General features: G+C 45.8%; 1 protein-coding gene across 3 annotated transcripts in view; it reads left to right on the forward strand.

Annotated features, from left to right (window-relative positions):
• Dlgap2 (DLG associated protein 2) overlaps nucleotides 1–15,686 on the forward strand; it is a 724,183-nt gene that overhangs the window by 583,970 nt on the left and 124,527 nt on the right. For all 3 annotated transcript variants that reach the window (XM_021218882.1, XM_021218881.1, XM_029532253.1), the window contains one exon: nucleotides 2,420–2,485. In XM_021218882.1, coding sequence (XP_021074541.1) covers nucleotides 2,420–2,485 — 66 coding nt within the window. The remainder of the gene's footprint in view (nucleotides 1–2,419; nucleotides 2,486–15,686) is intronic.

Raw genomic sequence — 15,686 nt, forward strand, 5'->3', positions numbered from 1 at the left:
AGAGAGAGAGAGAGAGAGAGAGAGAGAGAGAGAGAGAGAGAGAGAGAAAAGAAGAGAGAAGAGAGACAAAGAGACAAAGAGAGACAGAGAGATAAAGAGGGAGAAAGAGTCTTTAAGGCTGCAGCGAGGCAGATGTGGGATCCCCTACTATAATTAGAATGGTCATCTAACATTTAGCAGTCCTTTTCCTCCTCTGCGTCTCCATCATTCCTTCCACCCCTCACCCATTTATTGACACCTACTGCACAGACACTGGAACCGTAGACAGGGACACTCCTGTCACCTGTGGCCTTCAGTCAGAGCAGTATACTTGCCTGTACAGGTCAGGGACTTGGAGTAGGGTATGGCAGAAATAACACTTGGCCTGACAATCCAAAGCCTGGCTGAGCAAGGAAGGGTCGCGTCCTATCCACAGCGAGGCGGCCTCTGTCAGCCCTGAGGTAGTGAAGACAAAGATCTCTGTGTGCTTGCCTGGTTTTACACCTGGGCCTTAGTTAACCTACATACCAGGACTTCCTGTAAAAGTAATGTGAGCAAGGGTCAAGGTAAATTATACAGATAGTCACTCCTGTGCCTAAAACTCAGGGCTGACCATAAACTCTCCTACCTGCCATCTGTTCCCCTCCATCAGCGCTGTAAGCCGTGACGCCAGCACAGCGGTGTGATCAGTAAACCACTATGTTGTGCTTTCTGTACTCTGTGCATTTTCTCGGCATCATTGCTAGCTAAGCATCCATCAGTGAAATATAACTTCCCATTCAGATCCTTTCTATAAAATCTCGTTGCGCACACAAGTGTGTGTAGGATGGCAGAATGTATGATAGCTGACTCCCGGTCTGTTGCAGTGTTCTTTCTGTCTTTGAGGTAACACTGGATGGCAGTTGTCTCTATGGAGACTACTTGGTGAGAGCTGGCTATGGTGCTGGGTCTTAGTGTGGACTCAGAACCCACCATATCCCCAATAGGCATGCCTATCTGCTAGTAGGAAAACATGATAAAGTATGTAGAAAGCCTACATACTTAGGTATTAAGAAGCTGCAATAAACTACCTTAATGAAATCATGAACCTGAGTCCAACAGGTGGTTTCTCAGTGTCAGGAAAGCCCAGGTCATGAAAATTAACTTCATCTTTATTCCAGGATGCTCTAGCTTGGTCCTTAGCATCTTCTATGACGAGTCTGCCTCTTTCTTCTCCTAAGTCCCTATGGAGCAACAGCTGGTGATGCGCTGCCTCAAGGGGTAGCAGTAGTGGAGTGTGTAGACCCAGTCATGATACACTTGCATGGATCTTGTTCATACTATATCATTAGGGATGTTCACTGCCAGGGGCGATGTCTACACAATCTCAGAGCCTCTCCACTGATGTGGTCATGCCACGAATGCGCAAATATGAAGTCTAACGTTGCAGTTGTAAATTATAGATGTGTGTCAGAATGGTAACATAGTGTATAGATTCCTCTGCATAAATGCAATGCCGTAATTTTGACGCGCACCCCAGAATTATATATGTGCGATGTGGCACATGTCCGTCTGAGTTGCATCTCCATGTTCAGCTGAACATTGCACATGGCAGACTACAGATCGGTGCAGGGAAGTCTACCTCAGTCACTGAACTCAGCACATGTGAGTGCATGGCAGCACATGTGAGTGCATGGCAGCACATGTGAGTGCATGGCAGCTTTGGGGTGCTGTGCAGAAGTGGAGATAGAGTCCAGATCCCCAGCCCAGGTCCCCAGGGGATAGTTGGATAAGAACACATATGCATTCGCCTTCCCATTGTGTGTCTCCACACACGCAGGGCAGAGAGTTGAAATGACATATGTCATGACCATGCTAAGACAGCAGTGCCTCTGCTGCACCAGTCAGAGAAAGCAAGTAAGACGTAAGGGCCTGGGCTGGCCTCTCACAAAAGGAGAAATTGATGCCCATGAAAAAACCCACCCAGAATGAACTTATGGGAAGTAAAAGCAGACACTGCAGAGCGAACATGCAGGAATGGGGTGTGGATACAGTTGCAATCACTGGAATCGGGGGTACTCTTTTGGGGTGACTCAGACCCTTAGAACTGGACTGGTCCAGGGAATTCAGGACAACAATGGTCAGGACATCCCAGCAGCCTATACTGATGCTAACGGTATCAAATACACCCAGAGTAATACAGGGAAATTAAGATGTGTTTGCACATGCAGTCTCTGCAGGGGACCTCAAAGAGGAATGGGGCGCATGTGGGATCTTGGGGCTGTCAGCGAACATGGCAGCTGCTCAGAGGTTGTCCCTACAAGACACGGAGCTTCTTCATGTGCACTGCCATGGGAAGAAACAGAAAAGTGTCCCTGTGTCTGTCAAGTGTCTCAGCCATGGGTAATGACAGCAACTTCACCAGAGCTATAGTAAGCTTATCTTTTCTTGTGTCTTGCAGAGGAGGAAGGAGGAGACTTGGCCCAGCCGGGCCTCAGCTTCCCGGGTCCAGCAGAAGAAGACATAGGTAAGGTGAAGTCGATGCCAGAGGGGGGCAGGGTCTGGGGTGCTGAGCACACCCATAATGTGACAGCAGTGGGACATGAGAAGTCATGCTGATGTTCTTACAAAAACAGTAAAAGCTCCTGAATCTCTTGTGAGGAAAGGGCTTCCTGGACCCTCATATTGATGGGTCAGAGACATAAGAATGCAGAAGCCATGTGCAGATAAACCCCATCCACCGACCCCATGCTGGAAGGAAGCCAATAGCTCCACTCTCTCCTGGATGTGGTTGATGTTTTGGGCCAGCACAGTGCAGGCTGTGGTAGATGCCAGTTGGTTCGTCAGGAACTCTCCTGTTGGAGAACTAGTGTCACCTCCCCTCCCCAAGTGCTCAGGTTAGTCTCACATAGGACTATCATTTGATGCCACTCCTGACACAAAGGCTGGCACCACTTTGGGTGGTTGGTCCGTTGGCAGGGAGTCACTCTTATACTCAACGGGGCAACCACCACTGCCAGAGATGTAGTAAGTTGAGTAAACCCAACATCAAACGTTAATCAGACAAGGAACCCCTGTGTGGCTCTGGGCTCTGTTCCATGCTTACTCTACTTGCAAACCTCAGGGTCAGGTGTTCTCTGAAGATGACACCAAGTCACAGACTGTAACAATACACAGAGAGGTCATGGGGTTAGCCCCAACTTGTTTCCTTTTGTTTATTTGGCAGTTTCATTCTATAGCCCAGGCTAGCCTCAAGCACACGGCAGTCCTCCCCCTATCCCAAGCTCCAGAGTGCTGGGATTTACAGACATGAGCTACCACACCCAACCTAGGCAAATCTTTCAATGGGGATTTCTCTTGGTTTTCTTCAGACCACCACACATAAGGCCTATGTTGCTTGTCTGATTGGCATAAAGGAATACTATATACTCAAGGAACCCTCTTTGCATGAGCTAAGGCTTATTTTAAAGAAAGCTCTGTCCCTTCCACATTCTGAAACAGCTCAATTTTCAATTTAAACTTGGGCTAGGATGGGTGCCTAAGTCTGCAACAGCCTGGGAGCTCACCGTGGCCGTCGTCTCCAGAGTCGGCCAGCAGAGCGTCAGATACACACAGTTTTTCTCATTGAGACCAAAAGTGGCAATTGTGGCAGCAATTCCATGTTTCCTCCATGACAGACAAAACAGGTGGGAATTTCCCCCCAAGGGCCCGTTTCCCCGGCAGCAGGAGCTTGTGACTTGGTGCATTGGCCTCCAGGGACAGGTATGCATGCAGAACATCAAGAACCCCAGTCTTAGTACAGAACCTAGCTAACCTAGGGTATAGATCTCGGGAAAGCCGGGAGCTGGTGCTTGCCTTGGCTGTGGAGAGCTAGCTCATCCCTGAGTCACAGAGACGATGTCGGGGCTGAAGCTGGGGTTGATGTCATACTGAGAGTGATGCACGGGTTGGCCTGCACTTCGTGATGTCAGAGATGGAGCAGGATTAACCAGTTCTTCCCATCATCATTGTAGAGTTGAGGGCATGGCACACTCACAGGATGCAGCCACTGACGCCCCTTTGTGTCTACAGAGCTTGCCGCTCATCCCTAACTGAAACTTTGGACCTTCCAACGGCCCCACCATCCGATTCTCTGTTTCTGTGGATTTGCCTGCACTGAGAACTTTAATGAGTGCAATCATCCTGAGTTTGTCTTTCAGCGACTGAGCACGATGCCTTCAAGGTTATTCTGGGTTGTAACATGGTCAGATTTCATATTTAGAGCCACGGCGTCTGAACTATACCATGTTCCTCTGCTCATCCCTCAAGGGCCATGTTCCTGTTTCGATGGTTGGGCTGCCGGGCACAGGACTGTAGGAACACAGTGCGCCAATATCTCTTACACTGTGCTTCCATTACTCTACTCCTAGGTGCACATACGGTATAGCTGCACCATGTGGTAAGCCAAACTTCACTGTTCTGAGGCTCCACCCTGCTGTCTGGGGATAAGAATGAGGAGGAGCAGTCAGTTCTGGAAGCTTTGAGGACAAAGAAACAGAAGGGTGTGGGGACTGCTGATTTCCAGGGGCTCCCAGTGTGCCTGTTTGAAGTGGGGTAAAGGGCAGGGGTCATAAGTTTAGGAAAAGCACCAGTGGGTTCTCTGGAGGTCTGGAGGAAGAGGAGGAATACATCCTTAGGGTGAGCCTGTGTAGCTCTGGCAGGCTCTGAGAAGAAGCAGATGCTCAGGGAGCCCCTCTCAGAAGCACCAGCGCCTAACCACACCCAGCTTCTATCCGTGTGTGTGCTGGTTAGGTTTTGTCAACTTGACAGAAGTCAAAGTTATTTTGGGAAGATGAGCATCTTTTGGGGGAAATACCCCCTTCAGATTGTCTGCAGGTGAGTCTGGAAGGTATCTTCCTGATAATGGTTGATGTGGAAGGACCCAGCGCACCGCAAGCAGTCTTACCGCTGGACTGGTGGTCTTGGGTTGTATAAGATAGCAGTCTGAGCAAGCCATCCTCGTTAAGCCGGTAAGCAGCCCTTCCTCTATGGCTTCTACAGTTCTTGTGTCTAGGTTCCTACTTTAACTTCCTGTCCTGACATCCTTCTGTGGTGGACTGTGTTTTGGAAGTGTAGACCAAATTAACCCTTTCCTTCCCCGGATTGCTTTTGGTCATGGCGTTCAGTCCTAACAATCACCTAATCTCAGGCAGAAATTGGTACTACATTTGTGGGATATTGCTGTGACAGACATGACCATGTTTTAGGAAGGGTTATAGAAGGCCATTGGTACTTTAGGCTAGAACAGCTATTGAGTGTTCAGAGCTCAATAGGTTATTGCAGGAACTTATAATGCAGCAGTATAGTTAGTGGAAGTCTGGCTTATACAATTCCCGAGAGAAGTGTAAGAGGCCCCTAAATCTATTGAGGCTGTTAAACATTTTGGATTAAGAATCTGTGATTCTGGTCAGCTGGAGCTGAAGAATTGGCTGTGATTAATGAGAGTCCATAATCATTAAAGTGAAACCTTTGGTTTTGGGGACAATTGGTAGTGGTCAGCTGAGGCTAAGGAATCAAGTGTGATTAAGAAAATGCAAGCATCGCTGAGGTGAAATCTTCTGGTAAGTGTTTCCTCTGAGTCACCACGTAAGAGCTGTGCTTCAGCCGTGGCCAAGGATGTACCACATGTTGGTAGCCCAGTTTGGTAATATGTGTCCGTTTCCCAGGTAATGCTGGTTTTGAAGGCATGAAGGGGTCATGGAGAGCAACTGAGACTTGCCACCCATGGTGAGAGAGGCCACTGGAGAGGGTGTAGTAGCCTCAGTTGCAGTAGAAGCTCCAGGATTGAAAGGGTCTTGGAGAGAAGTTGAGACCTGGTACCATGTGTCAGGGTTAGCGTCCCTGAAGAGAGATCAGAGGCTGCTGGGGAAGTTAAAGACCAGTTACAGTGGCGGGCCAAACATTTGGAGAGGCTAGTACCATGGAATGCCTTCCAAAGACAACAGCATGCGTGAAATGGAGCCTGCTTGAGCCTAGGAGACAAGCTGTGTGTGCTGTGGTTTGCAGAACTAGAGAAGTAGAGTTGCCCAGGCTGTTGGGAGCCCAGAGGATCCTGGGTGGATTCCATATGCCAAGCATTGAGCTCTTTAAATGGTGGGTTTTGCCTTTGCTTTGATTTGTTTGCAACACTGTTCACTCTCCCCTTCAGAGTAAGAACTGACTTAACTTGGTTTTGATTTTATGGGAGCTCCGAGTCGAGAGATATTTTAGAGAGAGATTTTTAAGTGTTGAAATTTTTGGAGACTACGGGATTTTTAAAAGTTAGGATGTGTTTCATTATTGTGCTAGTGATAGAACATATTAGGGATAGACCAGAATGCAAAAGTTGTGGTTTAATAAGTGATATGTTTGCGTGTCAACTTGATAGGAGCTCACTTGTGCTGGCCAGTTGGTTTTTGGGTTGTTTTGATGGTTGTTTGTTTGTTTGTTTGTTTGTGAAAATGCTTCCATCAGATTGTCTGTAAGCAAGTCAGCAGTGCATTTTTTTAAATTAATGATGAATGACAAATGATTGCTGTGAGCACTGTCACCCATGGGCAGCTGGGCCTGAGTTGTATAGGAAAGTGGGGTAAGCCACCCGTGAGGAGAGCAAGCCAGTAAGCAGTGTTCCTCCATGGCTTCTGCTTCGGTTCCCGCCTCCACATCCCTTTTTTGAATTCCTGTCCATGCTGGACTGTGTCACAGGTATCTAAGACAAGCCACTGCCTTCACAGGTTGCTTTGGTCCTGGTGTTCTATATAATGACAGAAACCCTACCTACGACACCACAGCTGGGAACCCCTGAACCTGGTGCCCTGCTGCCTTTGATGGGCAATGCCTGGGGCTTGGTATCTCTGGAGGTCCCCTACTTATCTCTATTGCTGAAGGAAAACCTGTGTTTGTTTTTTCATTGCTTGTTAATTTCCTTGCTTTCTTAAGTGAGCATTGAAAGCTAGGAATTGTGTACATTGTAGCATATGATGTGACTATCAATATACACTTAAGTTGAATGATAATTAAATCAAGACCATTAACCTATCACCTCACATACTTGCATGTTTTCCGTTGTGAGGAAATTAAGAGCTAATCTTATATACAGTCTGTTGCTATAGTTACTGTCGAGATGATGAGGTGTCTTCCACCAGCATCTTCCTGCTCTCTACCCAGCCCCTGGTGGCCACATTCTGCTCTCAACTCCCCAAGGCCAATCTTAAAGGTTACACATTTGTGTGGGGTCAGAAGGTACTGTTCTCTGCCTGATTTAGTTTATTTTACATGATCCTCTCGGCTATTCTACAAGGCCACTAATGGCAGGAGTCCTGTCTTTGTCAAGGCTGAATAGTATTCCACTGTGGATGTGTATCCCACTTTATCGGTTCTTTCGTTTATTGATGGGTCCTGGGTTATTTCTATTTCTTGGCTATTGTGAACAGTGTTGTAGTATTTCCTTTGGGGGGATACTCAGGAATGTTGTACTGGATACCCACTGCACATGATAATAATTTGCACCCAGGGTTCTTGAGAGACCTGCCATGAGGTGCTTTCAGGCAAGAATAATCAACTGGAAAAAAAAAAAAAACAACCCTAAGATTTTCTTGTGGGTTATGTCAGTAAAGGTGGTTTGTAGAAATCAGATATTACATCCTTGTATGAATAAGTGTCTCTTCCATTTGAGATCATCTGAGCTCTCTGATGCTCATGTATGACATATACTCCTGTGATGAGAGCCATAGGGTTCAGGAAGATACAGGTTTCTACAGCATTTACCTCCAGAATTGTTAACAGGGATTAATGGGGCTCATTCCCAATGGCCACAGTGAAGGAGGAAACTTGCTCTTCCCAGAAAACCCATCTCTAGGGAAGATGCTCTTTGGTGGTTAATCTGTCCTGTCAGCTTGACTGGCTCTGGGATCCTGGAGGAGATGTGTGTCTAAGTGTGACTATAAGACTGTACTGCCCCATGTTCCAGCATCCAAGACTGAATAAAAAGGAAGAAGGATAGAGAGAGAGAGCACTGAGCACCAACTCTCTGCTTCCTGACTGGGGATTTGGTGTGAGCAGCTGCCTTATACTCTTGCAATGCTTTCCCCACCATACGGACTGTCATTCCAAACTGTGAGCCAAAATCAATCAATCCTTTCTTCCTTAATTTGCTTTTGTGACACATTTTTTTCCCAAGACAATATGAAAATTAACTAATATGCCCTCAGGTATTAATCTGATCTCTCAGTAATTTTTGTGAGGTTTGGTTTGTTTTATAAGGTGCTATAGTTGCTCTTCCTCACGTGTGCAATCAACCAACCGCAGCTGGAGAGTATTTGAAAAGCATGTCTTCTGTGCTGAACACATGCAGACTCCTTGTCATTTCCCTATAACATTACACATAGCAGCTTTGTGTTTGGTGTTTCCGTGGCATGACCTACTTTGAGCCTGAATATTCTTGATGGGTAATCTCATCCCCCATCATGCAGAAGGTCATTCTGGTTCTAAAAGTGATGTTTCCTCATTTTTCTGGGAAGTTATGTTGAGCTGTAGGGGACTTGTGATTTGCTCAAATTTATGTGGAGCAAGGTAAACATTTATAGTTTGAATTTGTAGGTTATTTGCAATCTAAAATGAAAAAAAAATGTTGGGAAATCTAAGAGTCCCAAAATCATCCTACATAATGAGACATAACACGGGGTGAGGTCTTTCTTACATTGCAACTTGGAAATACATTAATATAATACCTCCTGGTACCAAGATCCTATACTAGGGCAAGCATACACACTGTGAAAATTTCAGGGCAGAGTAGATGGCTCAGTTGTTAGGGGCTTCCTGCCTAGGTATGGGTACTGGGGTTTAGATACCCAGAATCCATGTACATGCTGGGAGGGTAAGGTTAGATTCCTGTAAATCCAACCTCAGGAGGCAGAAACAGAAGATTCCCAGAGCAAGCCGGCTAGCAAAACAAGCTAGAGGCGAGCTCTGGCTTTGCTTGAAAGACTGTCTCATTGACTAAGATGGATGCATAATCAATGATCACTCTCAGAATCTACCTTGCACCTTCAGATGCCTACAACACACGTGAAAAAAAGAGAAAAAGACTTCTCCATACAATGAGACCTTACACAGCTTCATCTTAATATACCATACTCAGTACAAGAACTTCCCACAGTGATAAGGATACTTTCCTTTTCTAACAAGAATATCCTTCCAGACATTTGTAACCGTGTTCTTTTATAAGCAGAGATATGTATCTGTGATGGGAAGCATTAACTGTCAAATTGACAAAATCTAGGATCACCTTAGAGATGGGCTCTGGGATGTTATCTTGGGTTAATTGACTTGGGAAAATCTGTGACACCGTTCCCAAGATGGGATCCTGGACTGTGTGAGTGGAGAAAGGAGGTGCAGCAACAATATACAAGTATCACTGTCTCTGTCCTGATCAGGGATGCCGCATGACCAGCTGCTCTAGTCCCACTCCCTGCTACCTTGACTTCCTCACCATTATTGACTATAACTTGACCTAAGAGCCAAAATAAAGTATTCTTTCTTTGAGATGTTATTTTCAGGTAACAGAGTAACAAAGATCATAGTAACAAGGACAGTATCCACATAGCTTTGTAACATTTTTAAATGTTCTTCCCCTCAGTTTCTAGAGTCAGTAGAAATAGTGGGGTGCTGTGGAGTGCCTTCCTTTTGTAAAGAAGATGACTACCCTCTTTAGGGGCCCCCCCACTTAGCCTCTGGCTCAGCAGCTGAGCACCCGTACTTCTTCCTCACACAGCCCTGCCCCACTTCTTCATTCTCCAAGTGCTTTTATTCTATAGCTTCCTGGGTCCTAGACTACCAGTAGGGTTGCAGAAGGCATCCTGAAACTGTCCCTCCTCTATGTGTGACATGGGTCAAAATATTGTCAACTACCATGGGAAAGGATTAAGAAGCTAGCCTCTGCAAAGGTCCTATTGGGTAATTCAAGGGAACTTATTTTCATTATTCCATTTTAGTTTAATGTTTAAATTTTCAACTTTTTTTTTAACAGTAGATTCTTGCTGAGTAGCCCAAGCTGGCCTCAAACTTTTAGCAATCCTTCTGTCTCAAACTCCCAAGTACTGCCATGACAGACATGAGCCATCATAGCCAGGCCAAAATTCCAATTTAAATTTTTGTTCCCATGCAAACAAATCAAAATAAAATTTAGAGCCAGGGATACTGAGTGCTTCTGGAGGTCAAGGGGGTGAGGTGTTCATAGACTGGCACTCTGCTGTCAAGTGTCTATTTCCAACTTTGCCAAGCCTAGACCCTGGCCAGGATGGTGCTTGGGACTCTCTTTGCCACTCAGGGCCCTCTTTGGTACCTTCCCTCATGCCTAAGTTATGGAGTGGGTGTGGCAATGTAAAAGACAAAGACTGGCGGCCCAGTGCAATAGAGGACATGTAAGGAAAGGAGGGGGTACATAGCCAAGGCTAGGAAAGAAAAGATACCAGCAACATGGCCAGAAACCAAGCCAGAGCTGAGGGCCCAGGAAGATACCAGCAACATGGCCAGAAACCAGGCTAGAGCTGAGGGCCCAGGAAGACACAGGAAGGCAACAAATGCAGTGCAGAGATGACTGGCTTTCTGGAAGCCATGGTGTCCCTGGAAGCTACTAAGCCTGTGCAGATAGATAGGCTATCAGAGCTGGGTCTGAGTGGAAGATTTCCTATGGTCAGTGACTCGATGTGGGGATGGATACACTACTTACACACCTGTAATCACAGTAGGTAAGTCATCTCACGGTTCCACCTGGGAGCACTGAAGACTGAGTTCAGGACAAAACAACACTGGGTATGGCATGACACTGGCTGCTGGGTTCACCTTCTGAAGAGCTCTGGAGAGACCACAAAGAGCTGCGCTCTGCAAGAGGTTATGTTATGACCAGGGCTGGAGCAGGTGGCTATGTGCACACCAGACCCTGGAGACAGATGACAGAAGGGATAGGCCAAGAGGGAGAAATGTGTCAGGACTCCTTGGGAGCACCAGCCAGATGCTGTTTTCAACCTCAGACTCCTGCAAAGGATAGACAGGAAAGAGCCCAACGCCTCTACTAGAAAGTTGCAAGTTCTTGTGACATATGCTCAGTCCACAAGGTGCCAGGTACTACAGGTCTCCAATTTGTGATTTATTTGTTTTATTAGACTTTAATAAAACATGGAGAGTATCGTTTCTCTTTTCAGGTCCTAACTAGGTTTTGGAGCTCACATTTGTTCGCAGAGCCCATCAGTTATTGTAAACTGCATGTTCTCATTTCCAAGGAAACTGTCAGTAAAAGACAAGATGATAGGACCAGAAAATGCATACCCTAGAGGCTCCCCCTCCCTCTGAGATGAGCAAGTTTGCCTGGTTAGCGTGTCAAGTGCTCTCTGCCTGACACTGACTTCCACTTTCTCGTGTGACTCTGGGGCTCACTTGTGTGTTAATCTCAGCTACGAACACCAGGCATGGGTACCTCTGCGTGTATTTGTGAGTGCTGGCCATACCACCTGAACTGTAGATATAGGTAGAAGAAGTGTGCTTCCTGCATTCAGCTCTGTCCCCATGGAAAGGCATCCTCTCAAACAAAGGAAGAAACGCACACAGACTCCTGCAGTTTGTCCCTTGACCACTGTGATGCACACATATACTAAATAAATAGGAAAGTAAGTAGACCTTAGGGCAAGGTATGGCTCACTGCCACCGTCTCTGCCACCACTGTTGCACTGTGACTGGATGACATCACTAGCAATAGCTGCAGGCAGAGCTGCGGGAATACAATATGGAGCACAGTGCAGGGAAGATGGCCCCTGTCTTGCTTGCTTATGTCGTCCCAGAACATGATTTCAGTGATGACTGACACCCTTTGTAAACCGCAACATCTGAACACCCAGATTCCAGTGCCACGTGCATTTTTCTATCTGGAATAGCCTCTGTGACTAGGGTTTGGCTGTGTATACAAGTCATCAGCGGGCTACCGTGATAGGAATACTCAAAACTAAGCCCTGATTTGTGCAAAGTATTTGTTCTCTAGGTAGAAATAGATGGAACTGAGCAGGCCTTTCCTGAAAGTGAGGACCTGCTTAATGATCTATAGGACAGTATCTGTGTGTGGGGAGAATGACCTCCAGACCTAAGAAAGCGTCTCTACAGGGAGAGGAAGTTAGGACTAGCTGTCAAATCCTTGACTTCCAGGAAACTGCAGTTTGTGGGAGAGAAAAGCAGCAGATGCTCTGTTGTGGATTAGGGTCTGGGGGATTCCACCAGCTCTGATGTTTCTGTGCTTCCCTGAAAGAGGTGGCAGCAGGGTTTCTGAACACCTTATATCCTCCAGGGACCCCAGGTCAGCACATTCCATCCCAGGCAAGCCTGTGAGTTAGCAAGTGAGTGTCTGCTACCCATAAGTCAGTATGAGATTGGCAGGGTAAAGGTCTAGGGATCTGTCCAAGGTCGTTAATGGATGAATGACTCTTCCAGGTCTGAGCCAAGAGAGACCAGGTGGGATCTTCCAGTACCCATTTTCTCTAGTGTCCAGCTTATAAACAATGTCCACTCCATTTGCCACCTGGTATTGAAACCAGGTGTTATCTAATTTAATTAAAAAATGTGCACGGAAAAAAAAAAACCCACAGCACCAACGTGCCTGCAATACATATGTTTTCATACTAAATCAATGTGACATGCATCTGTGAGTTGACATCCTTGACTTGGCTATATAAATCCCTCGGTGTTTCCTCTGAAGCCGTTAGTTGGCTCAGCTTAAAACCAACCCCATGGTGGAAGCACGCACACTTTCACTGTAATCGTGAAACCATAAAGTAAATTTCCTTAGTAAGAAATCAGCTTCCTTGGAAATGAGAACTTGCAGATCGTGATAACTAATAATGCTCTGTGAATGAATGTGAGCCCCCAAACCTAGTTGGGAACTGAGAACAGAAACACAAAAGACATGAATATTTATCATAGGGGGAACACCAGTTAACCAGCTGTAGGTAGCACTGATGAGATGTTTAACTCACCATCTTTTAGAAGGCCCTTCGGATCAGAGTTGACTGAGTCAAGACGAAAGGCAGAGCCTGAGGTCCCTCCCTGTTGCCTATCTCATCTCTGTCTCCCTGGAAAAGTAGGGAGACACCTGGACCTGAGGTTCCCCTGCTCATGCTGCAAAGATCCCATGAATCCCACAAACTCGGTGACATCCGAGGAGAGGAAGCTGAGCTCAATGCAAATACTTCAAACAAAAAAGTAAAGACTTTAAAACAACTCACGAACTTTATAGCCCACCACGGCAACGTGACTCAACTTGTTCCTTTTGCACAATTTTCCAAACAGGAAACTCTCCAGTTAAATAGTGACATTCACCTTAGCAGAGTGTCTTAATTAGGGTGTTACCACTCTAAAAAAGACATCATGACCAAGGCAACTCTTTAATGTTAAGGAGAACATTTAATTAGGACTTACAGATTCAGGGGATTTAGTCCATTATCATCATGGCAGGAAGTATGCCAGCATGCAGGCAGACTTGGTGCTGGAGGAACCAAGGTTTCTACATCTTGATCTGAAGGCAACAGAAGAGAACTGGGTTCCACCTGGGCATAGATTAAGCATGTGTATGGGACCTCAAAACCCTGACTCCGCAGTGATACACATACTCCAACAAGGCTGCACCTCCTAATAGTGCCACTCCCCATGGGCCAACATTCAAACAAATGAGTCTGTGGGTGCCAGACCTATTTTAACCACCACACAGAGTGGCTAAGCTGGCTGAGTACCAGGTGGTGGGGTGGCCATGCTTCAGTCGTGAACACGGGGTGCCTCTGCACCATCTCCTGAAGCTTCCCCAGTTAAAGCCTAGCAGAGAGCACTAAACCCCAGTCTCCAAACCCTGGAGTTGTGCTGTGAATCCCATACACTCACACGCGAAACCACAGTTTGCAGCAACCTGAACCAACAGGGAACGCCCTCCGGTTATTAAAAGCAAGTAACATAGAAACTGGCCTAAGCCCAGAAACTGATTTACTGATAATTCTGAAATGTCTGAATGTGAATGCCTGAATACGTTTTTGTGCATGAAGAGACTTCATCAAGTTCTAGTGCTTTCTGAAAATTAATTGGACCAATGCATGGCTGTTTTTAACATTCTGTGGTTAAAAACTCAAAATTCAGATTCCGAGTATGGGTTCTCAGGGGGCCTGAACCTGGAGAATGTGTACCTGGAATTCAAATACTGTAGTCTTGTATCTTCTGGGAACATATACCTTAGCCTCTCAGTGACCCAGTGCGGGTGCATAAGTTGGTCCAGGGACACAGTCCAAACCATGGGGAGATCACAAAAATAAAACAAGATCTCTATATTTCAGCAACATTAGAGGAACACAGGTGAAAACCCTTCTCTACTCTGTGAGTCTCACAGTTCACCACTGGCATTCTCTAACAGAGGAGAAGCTGGTCTCCAAAGGCAGGTATTGGCTAGAAGTAATTAGGTAAAATTTCTGAGCCTAAGGATGAAGGCAACCAAAGCATACGATCTCATTTAAAGGCAAACTCGTCAGATCGACACCAGAGTTTTCTCTTTTAAAAAATGTAAAAGCCAGGAGGGCTTGGGATGGTTCTCTTCAAGACCTAAAATATTTAACTGCCAGCCTAGATGTCTATACCCAGTAAAGCTAGTTTTCAGATAAAAGGGAAAACCGAGACATTCTATAATAAACACAAGCTAAAGAAATTCATGACCACTATGCTAGCACTGCAGAAAATACTTAAAGGAGCACTGCAGAGAAAACGGAAAACAGCAGGAGAATATATAGAAAGAATAATGCTTCCCAGAAAACTGGAGAAGCAAGGGGGTATTAGGAAACAAATGTTACCAAATAAGAGGAATAAGTGTGTGTGTGTGTGTGTGTGTGTGTGTGTGTGTGTCCACGCCCGTGCACAAAGCCAGAGGTTAACAGCAGATATATGCCTGCCTTTATCACCCTGCACCTTTTTGTGAGACAGGAACTCTCACTAGACCTAGAGCTCATGGCCTCAACTAGACTAGCTGGCCCATACCACCACCATCACCACCACCACCACCACCACCATCACCAACATCACCACCATTACCACCATCACCACCACCACCAGCTCCCTGTGATGCACGTGTCTCAGATCCTAAGACCTATGCCAGGGTAACAAGTGTGTAACATCATGCCTAGCTGTTAGATGAGGATCCAGCCTCGGATCCTCATGCTCACACACAGCCAGCACATCACCCAGTGAGTCATCATCCCGGTTTGGCACTCACCCTAGGCATTCATGATCTCAGTTTCCTAATGAAGAGATACAGACTAGCAGCCTGCGTTATAAAACAAGAACACAGAGTAAGAGCTGCAGCACTCCACACCTACCCTATGCAGCCACCATTAGCACGATTTCAAAACTACATAAAGACATTAAAAACAAGCACTATCCTTGTAAATATAGATGTGGCATTTTAATAAAACACTAGCAAGAACATTTCTCAAAGTTTTATTATTTATATTTTTACTTTTTAATTGAAAATAGATCATTTTAAACATATACGTCATGATCAAATTGGACTTGTTCCAGGAATGAAAGGGTAGTTCAACAAATGAACATCAATAAACACAGTATTAAACGAAATCAAGAACAAAAATCACACAATCATCTCCATAGATTCCAAAAATGCCTTTGACAAAATTTAACATTCC

This window comes from Mus pahari, chromosome 19 (assembly GCF_900095145.1).
Source record: "Mus pahari chromosome 19, PAHARI_EIJ_v1.1, whole genome shotgun sequence".
NCBI lineage: Eukaryota > Metazoa > Chordata > Mammalia > Rodentia > Muridae > Mus > Mus pahari.